The sequence below is a fragment of the Hetaerina americana genome, unplaced genomic scaffold, assembly GCF_022747635.1.
Source record: "Hetaerina americana unplaced genomic scaffold, ioHetAmer1.1.p SCAF_80, whole genome shotgun sequence".
NCBI classification, from domain to species: domain Eukaryota; kingdom Metazoa; phylum Arthropoda; class Insecta; order Odonata; family Calopterygidae; genus Hetaerina; species Hetaerina americana.
In genome coordinates this window covers 1570178-1594930 of record NW_027287428.1, presented here as the reverse complement: position 1 = coordinate 1594930, position 24753 = coordinate 1570178, and the positions used below count along the sequence as shown (strand labels likewise).

Here is a 24753-nt window from a genome sequence, read left to right as displayed (position 1 = left end):
TATATCTGCATCCTACACCCAAAAAGCTACCTACTATGTTCATAACCAACAAGAAAACTAGTACATCTGACATTATTAGCATCCTTTGTGGCAATGAAATTTTTAATGGAAATTGAAGAGCTTTCATCCACAAATCCACTGGCCACGAAGTGAATAAGATCGTTCTTTTATTGGGATTGTCCATAGACAATTCCAAAATCGACAGAAGATGTTTTCATTTTTCAAAATACAATTGTGTTAAAAAAATTATTAAGCAAGAAAAATTTGTTTGTAGTACACTTGAGGTGGATACCTTCAAGATTTCTTAGGTATCAATGATATGTGTCAATATGAAGGACTTTCTCAGCATATACTACGCATGAAATTTCCTCATGTCTCAAAGCCTAACTCTGCCATCCTTGGAGTGTTTCACTTAACACTGTGACAACAACTCCAGAGTTGCCAGAGTTTGGCTTTGCTACGTGCGAAGTGAAATACCTATGCAGGTTAAAAAGACTATTGAAGAATTCATGTACATTGAAATTTTATAGATCTCACATTTTTTAAGTTTTAGCATTAATACTTAAGACCCACTTTCATGTGGAAACAGATGTAATGGCTGTATCATGGATTTCAAACCATTAAATTCCTTTTTTGCTTTAATTAAACCACTGGAAGTAAACAGTATACCTTTAGTTTACCTTTACTTTCATATGCAGTTACATTCAATTAATATTACATGAAGTTCTGAAAAAGGGTGGATGATAATTATAGTTGATTCTGATTCCAGTTTTCTTTAAGACAAAAATATCATTTATAAAAGATATTATTTAGGAAGTACACTGTATTTATTTGCAATTCTAACATTTTAACGATAATCAATAGCCAACTATAAAGAAGAATTGGAGTCTACCTAGAACACTACTCTTTCCTGCAAAAACCACTGCACCAAGCTGATGATTGGATTGGTAGAGATGATTTGGATTAGCACAGAGGCATATTTAAATATTTTGCCATAAATCCCTAATACCCAGAAACCTTTTTTTTTCCTGATTGAGTTTGCATGTGAATTGAAACAACAAAATTGTTGTGCCTCATAAAATACAACCGACATCAATTTCAAATCACTCTATAACAGAATGCAATAACACTTAACTCTAAGATGTTAACAGGCTACGACAATGCTAAACTAAATAAGTATAATTTTGAACTAGCTGTGGTTAATTTTCTAAAACTGGAAACAACAGCAATAGTTTGCACTTGAAGCATATAGTAGAGCAATTCCAAGATATTGCCTAACAATTTCTTGCAAGAAGTACCATATAATATCAATTTTGTATTACAGATAAGGTTATTAAGAATTGCAGGGAGCATCCAATTAAAATTGCAATAGCAATTTGTTTGGCACTGCATTGCAATTATCATCGGAATATGTTATTGCACTTGGTAAAATTGCATGACGTAGCCTCCAAGTATTTTGACATATCCGCCCCTTCTTCCTACCCCAACCAATCCTTGCTTCCCTCCCTCCTCTTCCCCTCCATCCAGAGCTATGTACACCGTGTTAGACTTGCATTTTTACCAGATGATGTTATACCATAACAAAACCTTGGTCGTAAATAAAAGTTTTTTATGCGGAAAAGCGAAGTGTTTTAAATTTAATTTCAATATGAAGAATTTCCACCAAGTGACGCCAGAAACTGTTTCATTTATCACGTGCGCAAGCAACACAATTAAGGATAGTCTTTACCAGAAACTAATTTCAATATTTTAGTTAAATGTTCAATAATTCTTCATAAAGTTCGTAGAATTGACTGTCTTACATGACACATAAATTCATTTCAGAAGGCAAAACACTAAATAAAGCCAGTGTTCAAGAGTGTGGTTGAAAACCAAAATAATGTGATAGTAATCCACTGGCAAGCTAACACGGGAAGAAAATGACAATGGTTTCACCTTGGTAGAGTCATGACAAGAAAGAGAAGAGTGAGGCTATTATGCATATCACGGAATTACTGAAATTTAAAAAAAAGTTTGGATATTAAGTTTGGTTAAGTAAAACACTTATTATTTGTACAAACCTTGGTGTCGAGGTGAGCATTTGTCTCGGGAGGAACGCTCACCAGCATGGGTGTTATAAACTCCATCTCGTGAGCCTCACCAGCTGCCCTGGCACCACCCCCTGAGAGAGAGGGAACTAATCCAGCTGAACTGCCCACCACAAAGCCACGACCTCTGTCCTTACAGAGCCCATTTCCATTGACATGACCTCCAATGCTGGGTACATGGAGGCCATGCTGACCAACTCCGTGGCTACCACTGCAGCGGCCTGAATTCCCTGATGGGAGATCTGGCGACGCTGTCTTCCGACACTGGCGGTGGCACATGATGGAAGTCACGCAGAAAATCATGCAAAATAAAATGATGACCATGCCGACCATGATCCCTGAAAGAAGACAGAACCCCTTGTTAAATACATTCCATTTCTTAAGGCATAAATAATTGTAGCTTAGAGAGTTTAGTGTAAGGATGATGAGGTTAATGATGTCAATGACGGTATGAATGAAAAAAAAATTATTTCATTGAATTCAATATTTATTAAATAACTGCATCTTCCTGCATGCACAATGGTCAAAATAAAAATATTCCATTCCGTTGAATGTCAGCAAAAAAATGTTATTCTATGATAAGAGTATACTATTCACAAGACAACACTTGGAGCAGAATTTTTTTTAATTCAAGAGTTGCAAATTCAGAAATACAGAGGATCTTAAATTTCATTTCCCTCTACACAATATCAATAACTTAATTTTTGTGACAAATGTTTATAATATTAATGGCTGCCATTGCTTAAACAAAATGACCTGAAAAAAAGCAAATTCAATGGATATACGAGCCAAATGTTATCAATATGGCTATGACTATTTCTACAGGTCTTTGACTGGCAGACATTAGACACATCAATGAGTAGATATTAATCTTTCAATGGATCAAAGAGATCAACTATGAGGCAGATTATAAAAACAAATATCATTCGCTGATGTGTATGAACCAAAAATTCTCTGTAATTGAACCTTATCACAAGATAGACACCTTAATCCATCATTTCATTTGCCGATACGGCAGATTTTTTATGCCACAGTTTATTGTCTGTGGCTACCCTAAACTATGAGGGAATTAAGCAAACATTTAGCAACCTATCTTATAGCAATTCTTTAGGGGATTAAGCAAGAAAGAAATGCTTCAAACCAAAATGCTGATCCTTCTGTTCATTCCCAGGAGCACCATTCGCAGGAGGTTCAGTAATCCCTGGCCCTGATGAGGTTGGAAATGTCCGTGCAGTTAACTGGACAGCCTCTCCTTCACCTGCTCCAGTTTCAGCACAAAGGTTCAGATGGTATTGGACATTAGAGGAAAGCCCATTAACCTGGAAAAATATACAGGATTAACAATTAAACTCTCTATTACAATTACTGAAAGGGTTCATTATTTTAATGAGCACAAGAGAAGTTCTTGAAAATATATTTGGTGACCAAAATAAATCTATGGGAATCATGCAAAAATAATGCTGAGGATGATATGCACAGGTATGGCAGCCTGTTATCAATTTATGATCATTTTAACCTGAACATATCCGGTAAAACTAATCACACATGACTTTATCAGGTGACATATGTTATTTGAATGACATAAATGTAACATGGAAAATTAATTCATCACTGACACAAAACTGCAGTAAAGCAAAAATGAAACAAAATAGTTTCTTTGGAAAAAAACTGAACAATATAGTGGAGAATATCAATCAGGAACAAAACCATGCACTAAGTCCCATTATAATGATAAGATTTTGAAGACCTATTAAGGAAAAAAAAAGAATTTAAGTACCTTGTTCCAAGGCCTGTAAACATTTTGATAGCCCAAAAAGCATAAACTTACTAAAAAAAATTTTCTAGCCGATTCTTGCAAATATATTTTTTTTAAATACTCAACCCAGACTTTAAGATGACGAGTTATCAATAATCGGGATCAATCAATCCATCAATTTATTTTTGCCCAAGGATGTGTAGTAGAAATATAGGACACGTCAAATAAAATATACAGATGTAAATTATAGGTGCAGATATTCATCGACAAGAGTAAAACATATGCTTTAACAGATATTTGCAAAGTTTTTTTAAATATTGACATTTTATTGAAATTCCGCTTTTGTTAGGGATGCATTGCACATTATTTGAACAGCCCTTTTTTGGTATTTTAAATATTGTACTGGGTTTCAGTGAGAAACCCCTGAAAATGACACTGCACATAACATGTACATAGAAATAACCATAATACACAGCTGATAGGACACTAATACTAATGTTTTGCCTGATCACTCAGATGAGAAAACAAATGGACCTTAATTTATAATGTAACTTGTTAATATGATCACCCCTCGATAATTTACTATCTATTCTGAACTTCTGATTCTGAAAGAATCAAGCAGTTTTTATCAAACTCCATTAATAGAGTGAAATATGAGAGAAATAACAAGAAGTAGACAAAACACAAAAACTTACTTCAGTAGTATATTGATCCCCTTGTATCTTCAGTATAATCCACTTTTGCAGAGGAAGGGTAGGATCAGATGAATATCGGATAACATAATGCTTAACAATGCCATTAACCAAAAGAGGTTCTTTCCAATTCAAGCGGATACAGGTTGTATTCTTTGCTTTAAGTTGTACATCTTGAGGTGCAGTAGGAACTATCAAGGATAAATTAGGAGAAATACATTAATTTGCAGAAATTTCAGCAATCACAAATGATTTCACAATATTCATATATACTACCTTGATCAAAAAGTTCCCGGAATAACCACCGTGTGGCGCTCCCATCGTTCCGATTTGAGTTCTGTTTTTCTTGTTAAATTGGTACATCTGTTGTTGATATTCCGTTTAAATCTTAGTGTCATAACTTGACATTTGCAAAAGTTACGGTCGGTTTTCGGTATGTCCATCAGTGCTTCCTGCGATTTTTCCATTACTTCCTCTCGGCTGCTAAAACGCGTTCCCCGTAATGGTTTTTTAACTCGATTGAACAGAAAGAAGTCACAGGGAGCCAAATCAGGTGAATTCGGTGGCTGTTGGATGGTATTTGTTGCATTTTTCGTCAAAAAATTACGAATAATGATAGCACTGTGCGACGGTGCGTTATCATGGTGCAAAATCCACGAGTTTTCTGCCCACATTTCTGGTCTCTTTCGGCGAATTGCTTCACGCAAACGTCTCATAACGCCCAAATAATACTCTTTGTTTACTGTCTGGCCTTCTGGCAAAAATTCATGATGCACTACACCGTTGTAATCCATGAAAACCGTCAGCATTGCCTTCTTTTTTGACTGAAAACGACGTGGTTTTTTTGGTCTCGGCTCATTTGGTGAACGCCATTCACTTGCCTGATGTCTGGATTGCGTGTCGTACTCATAAACCCACGTCTCGTCTCCAGTAATGATCCTTTTGATGAATGTGGGATCGGATTCAGCCTCGCAAATCATGTCTTTTGCGACGTCAACACGGTCTCTTTTTTGCATGAAATTGAGGTCTTTTGGCATGCTACACGACGGAAACCCAAATCATTAACCACAATGTCTTGGGCGGATCCATAGGCAATGTTCAAGTCCTCCGCTATTTCTCTGATGGTTAATTTGCGGTTATTGACCAACATTTCTTTTACTTTATCAATTTTTTCACCGACTTTCGATGTCGATGGTCTGCCACTGCGTTCATCATCTTCGATTGACTCACGACCACTTCTGAACCACTCTTGCCACTGGTAAACGACCGTTTTTTTTAGAGAATCGTTGCCGAAACACTTTTCCAACATTTCCAACGTCCGTGCGCCACTAAATCCGTTTTTTACGCAAAATTTAATAGAAGTTCGTTGTTGCAAATTTAAATCCATTTCTGCAATTGTAAAAAATCGCCAACACACACAGAGATAGATGTACTCTTGGCTACGTAACTTTTGCAAATGTCAAGTTATGACACTAAGATTTAAAGGGAATATCAACAACAGATGTACCAATTTAACAAAAAAAACAGAACTCAAATCGGAACGATGGGAGCGCCACACGGTGGTTATTCCGGGAACTTTTTGATCAAGGTAGTATGTAACATAATGCATTTGGTGAGAAAAGTATAATCCTTAAAATTTAAAGCTATAATAATGACAATTTAATATTATCATAAATAGCATTTTCCTTCAGTTGAAGTAAAATTAAACCCTTCTCATCAATAGCAAAGGTTAACTCTTTTTCATCATTTTGACAAATAATCAGCAATTTTGTAAACATTGTTTACTATGAGGGTAGGGTGAAAATCACAGCACACATGGTTGTAGAGTGTGAACAAAATGACCTTCAGAAGCACGCCAAATGGCATGTGGAAGTAACATTCCACCTCAAACCCATGCGCAGGTTTTCGTCCAGCCAGTGCATTTTGAGAAGCGGAAGCATGGAGACATGCTTTGGGGCTATGTCAATGTAAGTTAAACAGCGTGCTGTTATCAAATTTTTAACTGCTGAAAAAAGGACTCCTACTGACATCCATTGTCATTTAAAGGCTGTTAACGGTAATGGTGCTCTTGATAGGCCTACAATAAATCAATAGGTAATAAAATTTCGTGGTTGCTAGCCTGGAAAGGCCATAATTATTGATGAAACAAGCAGTGGATGTCCAATCACTGCCCAGATGATAAACATCACAAACTCGTCAACCATTAGATTCATAATGACTGGTGAATTACTCAAAAGCATATGGCAAATCCTATTGGTATATCCAAGGAATGGATCATCTTCATTATCGAACAATTGGGATACCAAAAAATCTATGCACAATGGGTACCACACTGTCTCAAAGACAAGAACAAACAGCATTAATAGGAATGCTGCGAGCAATTTTTGCAGCACTACCGTGATGAAGGAGACAACTTTCTTTTGAATATTGTGATGGGGGACGAGTCATGGGTCCAACATTACGACCCAGAAGAAAAAAGACAGTGCTGAACATCACAATTCACCTTCTCCTCAGGCAAAAAAGTTCAAAACACTCAGCCACAAAAAACTTCTTTTGACTGTGTTTTGGGATGCTCACTGAGTTTATGTGACCGATTTTCTGGAACAAGGGGCAACTTTAAATTCTTTTCACTAGATATAAACTCTAAAAAACCTTCACCGTTGCATTTGTAGGGTTTATGTCAGCCTGGTGCCGATAATCTTGCAACATGACAAAGCTCATCCACACACCTAGCATGCAACTGGAGAGGTTCTACAAAACCAGAATTTGAACCTATTTCCCCAATTTTGCACTTTGCAATTTTTAAGTTTTCCTCTATTCAAGAGAAACCTTAAGGGTAATCATTACACCTTGAACGATGAGAGGAAAGCAGCTGTCAACTCCTGGATTCAAGAAAAGTCGGAAGAGTTTTTGAGCGATGGAATGAAAAAACTAGTCGGCCATTGGGAGAAATGTTTTAGCCTTAACATGTTTACCTACAACTATGTTGAAAAATAAATTTACGATTTTGAACCTTAAGAATTGTACTTTAATATACTTCTTCCTCAATCTTGCAATCCATTTTTGTTTGTGCTCTACAAGCATGTGTACATTACTTTTCAGCCTACCCTTTGGTGTCCTATGAAAATATTTTGTCAATTATTTCAAACACACCAGACCATGCCCTTGAATTCCAATATGAATAGAATTGTGAGGATAAAATAACTCATAATCTCAAGAAAGAAGATCCTAAGGCCAATAAATTATTGGCCTTAGGATCTTCTTTCTTGAGATTATTACTTTAACAGCCAATAGCTCCACATCTTCCAAAATAACTCATGCCTAAAATTGAAACTTTTCTAGTTAAATTTATTCATATATATTATATACTTAAATGTCTACATTGGGTCTTTCTTACCATCTTCCAAAGTCTTGCATTCCACTTTATGGCCATAATGTCCCTGGTGGTTTTTCTCATCGTGGCTTCTAACTTTGAACTCATAGAGAGTAAATGGCTTCAGGCCACTTATTTCAACAGAATTGCTGGTACTGTTGGAGAAAGTAATTGAACAATACATCATTAATTAATAATACATTTAATAAGGAATGTATACACCAGACTAATCAAATGTTACATGCTTTTTGATTTATGAATGATTAACAAACCAAGACAACCAATTTTTCCATTTATGCATGTTCATTAGTTAACGAATAACTGACCAACTAACAACATGGGATTCACACAAGAGCAGCCATTGACTCCATTAATGGCTGATATTTTACTTCGTTTGAACCATAACTAACATTTTCAATTTTGTTTTTTTCCTACTACTGAGTAAATACGAGGGTCATCCGGAAAGTAGTACCCGTTCGTGCCGCATGAAGTGCTGACGACGCGAGTAGCCGCTGGACGAGGTCAGATAGCTTCAGTGGCTTGTCTGCCTTCTCTGAGCCAAGTTGCGTGACGCTAGCATTGCCTGTGTTGTTTCTGTGATTGTTTACAATGTTTAAAAAAATTGAGAACGCCGCCAGTTGTGAAGTGAGGGCAGTGATTAAATTCCTCAATGCAAGAAACGTTCGCCCATGTGATATTCATCGCCAATTAAAGGAGGTGTATGGAGACAATGTAATGGACGAGTCGTCTGTTCGGCGGTGGTGTCGCAACTTCAACATGGGGAGGGGGAACACACACGACGATGAGCGTTCGGAGAGACCGTCTGTCATTACAGACCAACTGGTGAGCTCAGTTGACGAATTCGTGAGGAACGATCGGCGCGTCACAATTGATGACATCTGTGAGCATTTTCCCAATGTTTCTCGAACAATTGTTCATGAAATTGTTAAACACCATCTGCATTATGCAAAAATTTGTGCAAGATGGGTCCCTCGCGTATCTCAATGAGCTGGCGGCGAAGGACTATGCAGCAGGAATACAGAAACTTGTCACACGTTATGACAAATGCCTTAATTTGCTTGGAGATTATGTTGAGAAGTAGTTTAAAGTATCCTCTTTCAAATAAAATTTTTTATGTTTGTTAATATTTACTTTTGTGTCTTTATTTCACGAACGGGTACTACTTTCCGGATGACCCTCGTACATGTATTTAGGATATGCATTTTAACAGGACTAACCAGCTAGATTTGTAAAAATAAAATTTTTTCTTGCAGACATTTTGTAATAACAAGTTATTATGGTGATAAGGTGGGCAACTAATTGAACGAAAGAAACATAGTAGGAAGAGCAATTTCACAACTTATCAGTTACTTCTATACACCAATTACTTGTGGATTTAAGAATGTGATCTTTTCTTTTATTTTGAAATCCCTGGCATAAGAAAAGGGAATGGCTCGGTTATGAATTCTTTACTCACTCTATTGAAATAATCTTACAACTTATACATTAACCATACATTTGTACAGCCATTCTACGGCAAAAGGAGCGCATACAGTTTAACACACCTGCTGATGTATTTCACTGTCGAAGAGTTGACAGAGAGGCTACTTTGGACCGGATTATAGGACACGGTGTAGTGGGTGGCTGCAGGCGAAGGGGGGATCCATGTGAGATTTATACTCCTTGGAGAGGTAGGCTGTGCTTCAAGACCATATGGTGGCTCCACATTGCCAGTCACCCTTGTCCCTCCTGGGTCATCTGGCGAAGTCGGCGGAGCTGGAGGCGTCGGCCCAGTCACACCACTATCGCCATTCCCATGGTGCACTGAACTCTCAAGAGGTAAAGTGTAAATGGCCTTCACGCCCATACTGCCATTTCCTTCCTGGTTGTAGCCTTGCAGCATCACCTTATACTGTGCTTGAGGCTCTGCAGAAAGGAATACAGAAAGAAAAGTATTACAGGAAAAGTTTCGGTTTCATTTTGGAGTGACTCATTTTCCTACAATTAAAGGAATTTATATTTTTTTTACAAGAACTGATTACTGCCAACCGGAATCATTTCTACACCCTCAAAGTGACAGATGTAACATTTATGTGCTCCTGAATATTAAAAAGTATTGACACTTGTTCATCACATGAAAACTTAACAAAAATAATTTTTTTTTAAGTTAGGCAACATTTTACACTAGTTGAAAGGAAAGTTGGCTTGGATTCTTATGCATTTAATTTTCCCCCATTACTTGGTAATGCAAATATTATCCTGCTTGAAAATGGAAATATGAGGTGAATAAAAAGGTCATTTTCAAGAGTGAAAATTCTTTTTTCCCATGACTTGCATTTTCCTGCATTTTACACTTTTTTCTGGGGTCTCCATGAGAGTGCTAATAAAATATATTACTATAATTAATGGGTGTGGAAAATTTTAAAACCTGTGGGTGTTTTCAAACTTCAACACCTCACATTATTGCAATAAATCATGAATATCAATGCAAAAATTTCAGAGTGATAAAATCATTCACCTTGACAGGTATTCAAATCCAGATCTGGGTCCCTCATTGAGTGCTTCTGCCAGTTAAGCTACCAAGGTATCACTGAAGTAAAAATACCAATGTCTCTTTCCACTAAATTTTTATTCTGTACGACTAGTTTCAATGAATCCGCATCATCCTCAGGTACCTATAACCTAACTTGTCCAATTTTAATATTGATACTCAATAAAAGGATCTACTGGAAATAGTGTACATTTTTCACCTCCTAATTTGGGTCAAGAAAGTGGAGAATCTAATCATAGACTCAGAGGGGGCATTGAAAAAAATAGGAATCGGTATAAAATCCATTTAGGTAGCTGAGGTAATGCCTCGAGACTAGTTGTACAAATCAAATTTTAGTGGAAAGATACAATGGTATTTTTACTTCAGAGATAATGGATTTCCACAAAGTTAAGCCTGAAAACATCAAATATACCAAGGTGTCCTCTTACACTCTGAAATGTTTGGGGCTTTAAAGGAAAAAGATGTTCAGACAAAATAACATTCATAAAATGTTACAGGCATTTGTGGTCATGCATATAGTGCCACAGCCTACGAAGTTGAAGCCAACGTTTCAAACACAAAGGTGTTTACTTCAAGACAAATTCAAAGCAGATGTAACCATTTATTACTCCATTTAAAGTTCCTATCGCGGCATCTCCTGCAGTTTCTTTGAATGTGAAAAATTTACATAACCAGTACCATTCAAGTACTTATCTTTGAGAAACTACTCATCACAGAATTTCATTTTTCTGTTTAAGAGGCAATCTTTTCTAAAATCTTTTAGACATATAAAAAATACTTTTACATACATAGAAGTAAAATAGTTCAACAATAATTTTCACATCATTTAAAGTCTAAGTGGAAAAGCATCTTTCACCAAATTTTTATTTAAGGAACTTCAAAATGAATGTTCATGTAAACTATTCAACGTATTGGTACATATAAATGGCAAAATTATGTCTCCATATTATGTTTGGAGACATTTTCAAGCACACCATTTAATCCAGGAATATGACACATGGTAAACTTACCCAAATCTGTGAGAAGGTAGTGAAAAGTATTTCCGGGAAGGTCGATGGGACCCATTTGATTGCTGTTGAGTTTCAGGTAGTACAGTCTGAATCCATCAACAGCAACCTTTTCCTCTTTTGGCATACTCCATGTCACCTAGATAGTTTTGTTGAATATTAGTATATATGTAATTAACATAGTAATGACAACCTCCATTATGAAAATTTATTGAAGCCATGAAACCATATGCTGATAAAGACTCTGTCATACAAAAATGACATTATATGAAAATATATAGAATTAAGTGATAGTATACTCTTTATTAAGATTCTTTTAAATATAACTGAGAAAGGATTTTGTAATTATATGAAACAAATAATCATTACCACAGAATTAAAAATTCACAAACCAGGATGATTATTTCATTAAATTTCAACAAAGAATGAATAGTTTCACAATATTTTATGATATCACTAACCGCTAAATATTTACTTCTTTAAGCCTACAACCACTAAAATTAAAGTTACTGTAATATTCTAATTAAAAATTTTGCACTAAGAAATGAACTTTCAAAACACTACATTTGAGTGCTTATGATTCTAGATCAAGGGAACATATTATGATAAAACAATACACCCAAACATATTTGAAAACTATTTTATATTCATAGCCAAAGAACAATTGCTATTCCAGGTGCCTTCAAGTGGGGGAGTACTCCTTAGCTTTGTTATCAATTTCAACGCTGACATGACCAAAACTTTGTTTTCTGTGGCATCAATTTCTGAATATGATCAGCATACTTGACTAGAGTGAGATCATATTCTAACAATACCAAGCATGAAGTGTTGGTATACCAGGCCCATCAGTTATTCATGAAGTGTGTAGGAAAATCTTACCCAGCCCTGGAGACTAAGGGTTCTTACTGGGTAATTGACCTTCAATACATAAGCCCAGCACTCATATAAACTAACATCTCCAAGTCAAAATTTATCAACAAAGAAAGTTGGAAAAGCTTAGTCAACACCATTCCCGAACTTCTAAGAACATTGCCTTGTCCTACAAAGCTTAAGTAATATAATATTAAGCTAAGCTGGTTCACAAATTTCAGGATGTGTGAAAAAATTATGTGTTCTAAATAGTGTTCCGCGGCACAATTACTTCTTTCGGAGGAAAAGTTACTTTTACTCTGTCATAATACTGGCATTCAGAGTACTAGCATTTCAGCAAAGGTGTTTTCCATGAAAACATTAACAAAATCATCCCATGGAGAATATGCATCAGAATCCCAGTCATGACAATATGAAATTATTGATATAATGACATCAAAGTCTGAAAAAAATCATGAGTGTACTACCTTAATGGAAGAAGAATTGACAGCTGTAAGATGGACATTTGGAGGAGATGGTACATTTTGTTGGCCAAAGCTTGGCATTTCAAACTCTTTCCAAACTAAACTTGTATCTGGTACATCTGGCCATCCTTTATTCGTAGCAGCCAATACTCTGACATTATAAGTTTGCCCTGGAATCAGGCCTGAAAGAACAAAGAAAATTACAATTTCGTATTTTTAAAACTCAGATCACATACACTAAAGCACAGACACACATGAGCGAAGAAAGAAATTTAATTGGTATCATTACAAAGACTGGAATCAGTCATGACCGTAACTTGACCTTAACCAGTCCTGCATAGTTATATTTTTGGATTTTTTCCTGCCTACTTTGAGTCCTGTAATACCATACTTAATCATGAGGAATGAATTCCTAAAAAAATGTATTCCTAAAAAATGCATTTTTTAAGACTACAAAGAGATTAGCAATAGGTCTGTAAGAGAATGTGTATATCAAATCATATATTTGTACAAGATTATGATTGAATTTTGGGTAGTGAAAAGTTTGAGCTAGCACATACATTCAGCAGTGCATTTTTCTACCTCATTTCTTACAAAAGAAAAGTAAAATCCATTTCAAAAGGAAACTTATTTTCCTTTAGTCAATATGAAATAATACTCTAGATGATTTAAGAGAGTATATTCTTATCCTACACCAATTAATTCATCATGGAGTTTTGTTCATGGTTTTTAAACCATGTTTAAGTGACTGGTTATGTCTTTCACTTTCAAAATATGCAGGGAGGGATAAAGCAATTGCATAACAACAGTATAATTTAGTCAGTCATTAATGATATACACTATATTAGGGGCATAAGAAAAGCATTATATTTTTCTAACCATATCAGTTACCACAACATTCTGTAACTGACATGCATTTTTTGCTAGGAAGTCTAGACAAAAAAGTAGGGTGTGTATTATGTATGGTAACAAACAGGTATAACATTTTTCATGGGGTAAGGGATAATATTCAAACATATATTTCAGACAATTAAAATCATGTTTGAATGCAATTTGATTTAAATATCATCACAATGATAATAACCATATAATTAAAACAATTTTAATGACTGAAACGTTGGAACTTAAAGTTTCTGCTGTCAATAACCAAAAAAAATTGTCCGAGATACAGATTTCATGTTTTTCAGTTTTATATATTAGGTCTCTGAAAACATTATCTTCATACCCCTCATTCTTCACTTTACTACACTGGAGATGACCAATCTTCCTAGCATAAAACAGCAAAATACGATGTCCTTAACACAAAGCTAGAAAAAAGTTGGGGAAGTACATTCTACTAGCTGAGAGAATAAATAATAGGTAGGAGAGGTAAGCACAAGAAGAGAGAATGTCAATAGTGCAGATGGAAAGAGACACGACATTGGACCTATACTGTAGCAGTCCAATCTTCCGCAAACACAACAATTAAAATATATATGAGACCCAGAAGAGATAGAATATTCAGGGAATGGAGGAATGGTGAAGGGAAACCTGGCTTTAGCATTAACCTCCTCTTAACTCAAGGGGTCCAAAATTTTACATCCCATCTGACAGATGGTGCACTTACTTAAAGTGCTCTTCACATTGCACCCCAAGTAGGGATTGGGATACCATTGAAAAATTTGGCCTAAACTGGGATTCGAACCGTGGCCCTTGAGATAAGAAGTCATTACCTTAGCCACCACATAATCCCAATCCCCTCCGAATATACATGTATGTGCTGCATCCAAAAGGTAATGGAGGGGAGTAAGCACAAGAGGTCACTGTTGTTGTGCAAATAAAACATTGTGCATATTATAAATAGTGATAAGAAAATTTTCATACTTTGTTCATGAACACAAGGGTGCACATTACGATTATTATCAGCAGTAGTCAACAGTAGGCTTTCCTTGACTGACCCTGGAACTACATACTACTGTATGCATAAGTCCTAACGAACATGGCAAAAACATCCTTAGACACCATACTACATACAGTAAACTCTCGATTATCCATGCTAATGAATACATGATAAAGTGCAAATAATAAATAAACATGGATAACCGAAATATGCAGAAAATATGGTCATGATATATAAATGGGCATAAACAGAAGCTCTTTTTTTTCATTCTGCATTATTAATCCTGGAATTCTCAGGGCTAATGAATGTGAAGGAAGAAAATGGAAAATACAGATTTCAAATATTAAAACATTAAATGCTATTGATAAATGTTGATTTTGTGATATTATAAACTTTAAAGAAAGCCAAAGCATTTTCAACTTGTACTTTGAAGAAGTTATCAAATTAACTTTTTTTTAAGTTTCAAAGCATTTAATAAAACTTTACAATTGTAATTTTGATAAAATTTCAAACTGCTGGGAAGAGATTAGCAATCCACAAAACAGATAATCAATTTACGGATAATGAAGAGTACTGTACTACGATAACTCATTCTTTAGATCTGCATACTGTCTACATCCTTCATATCCATCCAAAATTCCTTTCCTTATTCTTCTCCAAATCTCCTCCTGTACCTTGCTTTCCCAGCATTCTCCCCTATACTCCTGTCTTGCCACTCAGTATCATCTCCTTCAAATGTCTCACAATAGTTATCTCTCTTCCCTAATATGCCTAGAACTTCAATGTTTGTTTTTCCTTTCCGTCCACTTTTCTCCATTCTTCTCCAGAGCCATATCCTTAAAGTCTCAAATTCTATACCTTTCCACTTATTAAATGAAAAACACAATGTATCTTTCCATTGTCTTTTATTCACGTACAACTAATTTCAATGCTTAAGCGTCATCATCAGGTACCTGAAATACCTGAGGTACCTAATGATAACGCTTAAGCGTTGAAACTAGTTGTACATGAATAAAGGTCAGTGGAAAGATACATTGTGTTCTTCATTTAATAAACATGAACTTCCACAAAGTTGAGCCGGGAACAATTGAACCTTTACTCTTGCCTGAATGATCAAGTTTCCAAGCCATATAAATTCCACGCAACATATGGAAAATTACAGAGGTCAACATTCCTGACAAGTAACTCACCGGTAATAGTATACTCATGGACAAAACCCTTGACTTCTTCCACATGGATAGTGGGGTGATCAAATCTTCTCCACTGTACTTTATGATTTGTAATCTCCCCACGGGCTGCACTGGGGTCAAGGGGTTTCCAGGTGACCCTTAAAGTTGTGTGACTGCTTGCTTCCAGGGATATTTCTGGAGCAACTTGTGGAACTGACAATTAAATAAAAAAGTATTAGCATGACATTTTGACTAGCAATATGGTTGTCACATTAGTTTAAAAGTGATACAATTAATGTTCATGCGAAAGTGAGGTTAGCATTTGGACCTTAAATGTAATCAAAACCCCATTATTTGGAAGCAGAATTAAAAAAATAATGACAACATCACACATACAATTTTACCATGATGGGCATTGCCTATAAACATAAAATTTCCACATATATTGCATATCCGTTTTTATATCCACTAACATTAGTTTTGGTGATTGAATTGGCTCTTACTGTGCACGTTCATCAATTTAAAAAAAAATCATAGATCTAGTCCAAGACAATGGTAGTCTAACCTGTGAAGCAGTAAGTATACTGAGATGAAGAGGGTCTTGTCATAGTGTAAAATGCTGGGTTTTGTTTTGTCAGGAGGGAAAATTTATTTATTTCGTAATTGTGTCTATCCAAAACCTACCTTAACCAGTAAATTACCTATAATAATTTATATCCACTATTCTAAATATGCACTGAAAAGCCAAAAGGGGTAATGAATAGATGAAAAAACAAATTATGATGGACAATACCAAGCGAAGTTTCTTAGTTTGGTTTCATTAGGTAAGGGCCTCATGTCCATCTTCATAAAGAGCACAGCTGAAGAAACAATTAAAATTGCAACAAAATAGACTTTGAAGAGTTCTCTCTATTCATGGCCAAATAGATAGCATTAAGAAAAGGAAAGGATGCCATTGGCAGAATATGTCACAACATTGTACTGATGTGTGATTTTTATTTTTTTCCTCAACTTAAGAGACACCTCATGGGTAATCATTACACCTCAGACAATGAAGTGAAGGCAGCTGCCAAGTCCTGGATTCAAGAAAAGTTGGAAGAGTTTTTCAGTGAGGGAATGAAAAAACTTGTTACACGTTGGGAGAAATCTATTAGCCTTAACGGTGACTATGTTGAAAAATAAATATATAATTTTGAAACGTAAGAATTATATTTTAATGTACTTTTTGCCTGATCTGGCTATTTGTTTTGGTTCGTACTCTACAAGCATGTATGCATTACTTTTCAGCATACCCTCGTATATGCACACACACCCATATCCTGAAAGAGCAGAATTTCTTTAATTACAATGAAGCATTTTGACTTGATGTGATGGGAACTTCATACATTATGGGCACATACATGCAACAATTTGGTATATATGACAATGTTGTGACTATGTTCCCTGCAACTTGAGGAAATGGAATAAGAACAAATTATTGATGAATTTAGAAACTTGTTAATTGTTGGAAGAAATTAATTCAGAATTAATTGCATGCCAATACATAATAAATTTTACTCACCTGATTCTTCTGTGCGGCAGATAACTTTGACCGACATGTCACTGGCAGATTTTTCACTATATGCTCTTACATAAAATGTGTAATTTGTGTATGGAATGAGTTTTTCAACAATTAGGGTTTTATTTAAAGAAACAGCTTGCTGCTCAACACCACCAACTGTGAATGGCAAAAGAAATATGGATCATTTTCAAGAAAATAAAAGAAATTTTGTGAGAATAACTTTAAAAAATATTAAGGTCAATATTATACTCATTACCTCCTAAATAAAAGGCTAAAAAAATAGTTGCAAAAGTCAAACTAGTTGCAGAACCTGGATAATATCTTGGGATATAATGTACAATTGCAATAATCTTGCATACATGATCACTGAATCTAATGTTTTCATGGCAAAGTTAAGTAAATAAACAGTTTTGTGGAAAAGTTATTAATGTGAATGTTAAATGAGGAGGATTGAGAAAATGTTAATTATGAATTGGCTGAAAGGAAAGTTAATTTACAGTTTATTTTGCACAGGTCAAGGCATTAAAATCTATTCTCAATACAAGAGACTTCCTAATACCTGATTAACATGGAAATTAACTACTGGCATGGTATGTAAATGTCGAGTCAAACCAAAAAGGCAATCAAAATATCATATAGGCTATAAATTGAATAAAAATGTCTTCTTTCAGCATTAAATACTGTCTCATTGAAATTTTTTTTCCAGATACTAAAATACAGGTACTGCTAACACGTACTACTGCTAATGTATAAACACAACTTACTTAACACTACATCCTGAGCCTTCAACAAAACATTGCATCTTAATTTTGCATCTACTTTTTAAGTTGGAGTGAAGCAGATTGAATTACTTATTTTTATTTCTCAGATATTCTAACCCTAAGAAATATTGGATGGGAGAATCACATACAATGTATAAATTGTAAATGTGATCTTTTTATGATTCACTTTCGAGAGAAACAGAACCAAGATTAACCTGTGTGCTGTTAAAATGACAGGAATTGAGAGAGTGTCATAGAGAACTTGCACTCAAGGCAAAACATGAAATCATGAGGGGAAACGACAATGACTCACTGGTCGGCAAATAATGCACTGTATAAGCCTTGATGTCACTCCCGGCCCCCAACCCTTCATCAGACCGAAGAGGGGGAGGAGCCAACCAATCCAATTGCACTTCCGTGGGCGAATGGGGACGGCAGGAGAGTCCTTGAGGTGGCTCGGGCTGGAAGCGTGACACATTTACCAGCAGGCGGGCAGCACTCCAAACTTCAATTTCATGGCCTTGGTGCTTGCCACCTCTTGCCACACATTGGTAGAGCCCAGAGTCATCAGTGACAGTGTTTGAGAGCACCAGTACTGGGGGACGCTGTTTGACACGACCATTAATGTCAAGAAGAGCACCATCCTTGAGCCAGACAACTGGCGGGAGAGGAGGAAAAAGGCTGGAACCAGGGCCAGGAGGTAGGCCAACTTCACACTCAAAGCGAACAGTCTTGGCTGTAGGGAACACCTGGGAGTTGGGTGCACGGATGAATATGGGTGGGGCTAACACACCCACCCAAATGGCCTGGAAAAATTAAAAAAGGGCATATTTTTAGTCTAAGCTTACATCCCTGATATCACAATTCATGGGCATCAATGCAATCAAGTGATTTTTTTGAAATAGACAAAATGTAATTTTGGCATTACAATGCAAGCAAATAAATATATGAGGGATGTTTAATAAAGAATGATCTTTCTATTTTTAGAAAGCACCTTTACACAACCACCAAATTTTGATGGTCCTTTTCAGTGTGTGCCCCATTCAAACTTGTCTCACCATCTTTCCCGTCCATGAAGACATGCTAGCATGATATTTTTGATATATATGACCATTTTTGATAGGTTTTCCAAAATCACCTGAGTAACTGTTCACTACTTTTACTGAAGATGAAAATTGTTTTAGTACTTCCTCACTTGGTAGAACATGAAAAAGTCCCATGGAACTATGAAGAACACACAACATTGATTCCACCAGAGATTCAGCAATAAATTTGTGGTGTTTGGCCATGAATTATTGCTATGCAGCATATAGCCTGTTGCTTTGAAATGTGGTCTTTTGATATGGCCTTGAAGAATTTCTAGTACATCCCTATAGCATGATCCATTTCCAGTTATGAATCAGGAATTACATGCTGATGTACTATTCTCTGAACCTGGAGGTGGCGAGGTAACATCTTTGCCTACCAACCCAGAGGTCGCGGGTTCAATTCCCGCCTAGGTAGACTTTCCTCCATCTAGGGTTTTGTATGTAATTGCCTTCAATGTAATGTCTGTAATGTAAGGGTTAGGTGGAAATAGAGACTATAAGTTTCAACCTTGCCCAATTAAGTTGATAAATAAATAAATAAGCATCAAATAATGATATCACCATAACATTCATGGCAGAAACCAAAGCACTTTGCTTTTTTGATTCCTAATGCCAGCGATTACCCTGATGAGCTTTGCTGTTAGCTCTCAGAGTCAAAATGATGAAGGCAAGTTTCTTTGCCTTTGATAATTTTACATATAAACTCTTCATACTTCTGTAACATCAACTTCAGCGGTGAAAAAATCTGCACACGGTCAACCCAGTGTTCAGGCATAGGCAATTTCTGAATCCATGACAAATAAACACATCTCACGTGCAAGTTTTCTCTAACCAACACATGGGGAGGCATAAAATTTGAATGACATTTTTAGTATTTCTGACAGCACTCTCAATGTTATTCGATGATCTTCCCTCACAATGGCAGCAACAGTGTTACTGTTAACTTAATTGGGAGCCGTGACCAGAGCACCAAGTCCACCTTCCTTTGAAATTGATTATTCTCACAGTTTTAAACATTTAAAACCATCTTGAAGATGCACAATTGAGAAAAAAAAAACTATCCATAAACCTCCTGTATCAGTAAATAGAGCTTGGCTGATGATTTGTCTAAGCGAAAGAAATAATTCAATGCAGTATCTCAGGTGTTACATTCATCATTTCCATAGGTAAACAGAACATTTTTCAATTTGCAACAGCTACTGCTGACGCAACACTGGCTTCAAATCAATGACATTTGTGTCATACATTCGTATTAATTAAGCTAAAAATATAAAAACATTTATGCACAATAAATAATATGAATAAAAACTTTATGATCACTCTTTATTCAACACACCTTGTATATTGACTGCTGTTGAAAAACCTCTAGCTATCGTGAGGGATATCTAATGACAGTTCTTCTGCCTTTCACTCACATGCCAATAATACCAAGGAATCAACCAATGAGCCTCATTGGATTATACTTAGAAGATATTATTTTGTATTCAATAAAAGATTACTTCAATCAAGTAAATTAAGGATGTTAGGCTAAATTATGTCTCATTGTGACTTTTTACTGGAAGATGGAAGTGTCCCTTTCTAGAGAACACAACCACATCACTCACACTTCATTGACATTTTCAAGCATGTAAAAATTTGGTAATAGAAAAATTTAAAGTTTGAACAAAACCTTTCCCTTATTCAGGAAATTATATAACAAGTTCCCCAATTTCAAAACGATACCAACTATTTCCAAACGAAGTCACTCCAAATTAAATTACAAGCTCCTATATTTTGAAATCCAACATAAAATACTGCTTGACAAAATGTTTAATTTAGGCATCCATCAACATTATGTAATGTCAGGGCTGATATGATCTTTTAATATTGACTATTGATACACAACAAATCATTTAAATAAAGTCACCTACCTGAGTTATTGAGGTCACTTGATTTTCAAAATTTTTGTTGGTGGCCATACAAAAGTATGCACCACCATCTTGTACCTGAACAGTCTTCAAATGTAAATTATTTGTACCAGAGGAGGTTGCATTTATCGCTTCTCTTGGGATTTCAATATCACCTGAATAAATAAAATAAGAACAATGGTAAAGATTAGAGGTGTTCATGGGATAAACAAATTTCACAATTATTTAGCAGGAAAATGACACAATAAATTTACCAGTCCACACTATGGCCTATTTTAATTAAATAAATTCATACATGATAAATAATGTGGTGACAGAAGAACAGATATAATTTTAATTATTTTACTTTATTTAATTCTGGAGACCTAACATAAATTAGTTCTATATTTGAACATGAGCATTTGAATAAAAAATTACCTCCGAGGTTTTACAGAAATACCGGGGGCAGGGAAAGTATGGGAAGGATTGGTTGAAACTTAAGAGAGTGGAGGTTGAGAAAGGATTATCAACTAATCCTCATGGGAATGAAATCAAATGTCCTCATTCCTAGTTATGAGAGTTATACGGTGTTGACCTTTGCCATTTAATATTTAAAAGGGGGAGAAAATAGGAAAAAAATGTCTATTCTTTTTCTGCAGACCTTTTCTGTTTTCTTCCTTACCCTATGTCTCTTTCTCAATCACTTCTTATTCAGGCTAAGAATTGGACCTTGTTCCATGTCCCCATCCCTTGAACTTCACTCAGGTGCCCACAAATGGTGTAAACCATATTCATTTAAGAAGGAATACATCCTAATTCCCAAACCAATTAAACAAAGTCAAAAACCTTTATCCATCCATAAATAATCTCAATACACTATAAAGTTTCCAAAATCATCTTAAAGAAGGTTTTCTTGATCCTAAATACACAGTGCTTCCCTAAATCCAGCAACTTCATCTTCAAGTCAGTGGTGACTGAGCACAACTTTTTTCTTCCCACACCCTTCTTCCACTCTCCTGTCTCACCTCCTCCTCTTCCCTTAATTTCTTCAACTCTTTTTAGCCTTTTCACCCCTGCGCTCTTTTAATTCTGAAATGCCCACATGACTACACACATCAAAGTTACCAACTGGTGGTTACCCTGACATCAGAAAACAATTATGACTAGCTACCAAATTTTTCTCAAATGGTTAATATTGAAATTTGTTTATCAGGGCTTGCAAACCAGCAGCCTGTCAGAATAATAGGCCACATAAACAGTAGTAGAACCCCCATAAGAGGAATGAAGAATTGACTGTCACAGGGAAAATTCGCAAGTGGGAGTAGCAGTATTGCAACAAAATGAATACAATATTAAGTTAAAATAATATCCAAGAGTAAAAGTTATGCTTTTGAGGAAACCAGCGAAAAATATTTATAAAATTGAGTTCATTATGAAAAAAAAATTATTTAAGTGATTGTTGATGTTTTATAAATTACATTAAATAAATATCTCACAGGTTATTTTTAATTAGAAAATATAAATATCAACAATATGTTTATATGAACAAGTGCAATAAGAGTAAACACAAAAGCATTACATAAAAGTGAAAAACTTGAATTAAACCATCTCATAGGTATTTCAAGAAACTAGGAGAGGCATAACTGAGGTAACTATAGTCAAATCACCCACAGGTGTGCACATAACTATGAAAATTTTCAGGCAAGGAATTGTACCAGAATACCCAAAAAGTGATCAGCGCACATCCATGGACAGAGGCATTATGAAAGCCCTTCACAGATTGTAATCAAATTTAAAACAGTTATGTGGAATGTTACAATTTATTTAGTTTAAGGGCATCTATTTAGTCTAAAGTTACATATGGAATTATCTATAACAATTCAATAACCCAAGACAACAAGTCAGATAAGAGAAAATGCAAAATATATAAGGTAGGTGGATTTCCATGAAAATGATGATATTGTTCAATCATAGTAATGATATTTACATTGCTTTTTAAATTATTTGGAAAATACTATATTACATATGACAGTATGACTTAAGGAGGTTGATTACCATGTTGTTTCCTACATTTTATCCCTTTGTTAAATTTTCTTAGTTTATTTCTCAAAAACATTTATTTCAATTTTATCACTCTTATCCACTTGTGGGATCACTAGCAAGAGAGTACGTCTATTAGCAAGTCATGCATAGACTGCACTTATGTGAACCAAGGAAAACTACAAGTGGATAGCACAGGCCTCCCTTACCTTTAATCCCAGGAATAAGAGAAGGCGATCTGCTCCATGAAAGTTTAGGCACAGGCCATCCGCTGGCAGCACACTCCAACACCAAATCTTGCCCCTGTTGTACCACCACCTCCACAAACTGCATCTCACCCAGATGCGAGGAGAGAAGTGAGGACGTGGAGTGTGTGGTTGCCGCAGCAGATGCTGTTTCATTGGTGGCAGGGGGCCACATAAGGAACTGTGGTGGGCGGTACGACGCCGAGAACTGGGACACCCTCAGCATGGCCTCAGGGCTCCGCCTCTGTTTCTTTGCTACCGCATTGTTTGCAATGCATCTAAAAATGAGAAAATAATGCACTCATGTCAGTTACCCTGAATAATTACTTTCTTAACATAAATACCCAATGGATCATGAAAGACAAATAACAAGAAAGCTCCTAAACAGATGACACACTCATATTTTGAGATAAGTGATGTTATTGTTCCAGAGTAAAGTCAATTCCTAATGATATGGTGTGGCAACTGAAGGCAAATTGCCATGCTTGATGAACCTTTTAAAGAAGACATGTTGGGCAAAAAATGACCTTATAATAATGTTGGAATTTTTCAATAAATAATGAAGTCAAATAAAGCTAGCCAAAATCGAGCCCATTATGAGTCGATATGACAGCATAATTTTCAAAGTAATCAGAGGAAAAATAATACTCAATTCCCATGTATTCTCAATTAATTTTGAATTCAATTTTTGTTGATTGGATTACCATGATTATTAAAATTACCCAAAAAGATCCAGAAATTACATTCATCACACACTTGACAAGGCCTTACCTGTAACTACCCGCATCAGATGGCTGGACGCCAACTATTTGTAAAACTCCTGAGGATAAGACGAAATACCTAGAAAACAGAAGAAAGTATCAACATGCTGAACTGATTTAAATGCAATGGGTTCATCGTTACAAAACATCGGTCTTCATCCATCGTTAAAAAACATATGACTTTTTGCAAAAACTCAGAAGTTATTCCATACAAGTCAGTTGCATACATACTGATCACTATTACCATTTTACGACTTGTCACTCACCTACTATTTTGAGGTAGAGGGTCTCTATTTCTTTCCCAAGAAATTAGAGCAGTTGGAATAGAGTCAATTTGGCACCTGAAGCGAGCAACATCTTTCTCTTCCACGAATTGATCCGCCGGTACTTCTGTGAAATTGTGTGACAACACTGGAAAAAATTGAAAAAAATATATGAGGTCTCTACAAAGACTTCAGAAAAATGTCTGGCCCTGACTTCCATCTACTGTTCACAAAATATTCACAAATTCATATTCTAACACAAAAAATGTACACCAAATAAAACACAAACAATCATTTTCA

At 35.6% G+C, this 24753-nt stretch overlaps 1 protein-coding gene across 1 annotated transcript in view; it reads right to left on the bottom strand.

Annotated features, from left to right (window-relative positions):
• The window catches only part of LOC139698255 (protogenin-like), a 319114-nt gene that overhangs the window by 10780 nt on the left and 283581 nt on the right, over positions 1-24753 (bottom strand). The window contains exons 4-17 of the mRNA XM_071597130.1: positions 24457-24601; positions 24201-24269; positions 23394-23707; positions 21169-21320; positions 18484-18976; positions 17410-17565; positions 15870-16061; positions 12804-12982; positions 11470-11605; positions 9474-9834; positions 7933-8063; positions 4539-4726; positions 3229-3406; positions 2061-2425 (exon numbers count right to left, since the gene is read on the bottom strand). Of these exons, the coding sequence (XP_071453231.1) occupies positions 2061-2425; positions 3229-3406; positions 4539-4726; positions 7933-8063; positions 9474-9834; positions 11470-11605; positions 12804-12982; positions 15870-16061; positions 17410-17565; positions 18484-18976; positions 21169-21320; positions 23394-23707; positions 24201-24269; positions 24457-24601 (3059 nt within the window). The remainder of the gene's footprint in view (positions 1-2060; positions 2426-3228; positions 3407-4538; positions 4727-7932; positions 8064-9473; positions 9835-11469; positions 11606-12803; positions 12983-15869; positions 16062-17409; positions 17566-18483; positions 18977-21168; positions 21321-23393; positions 23708-24200; positions 24270-24456; positions 24602-24753) is intronic.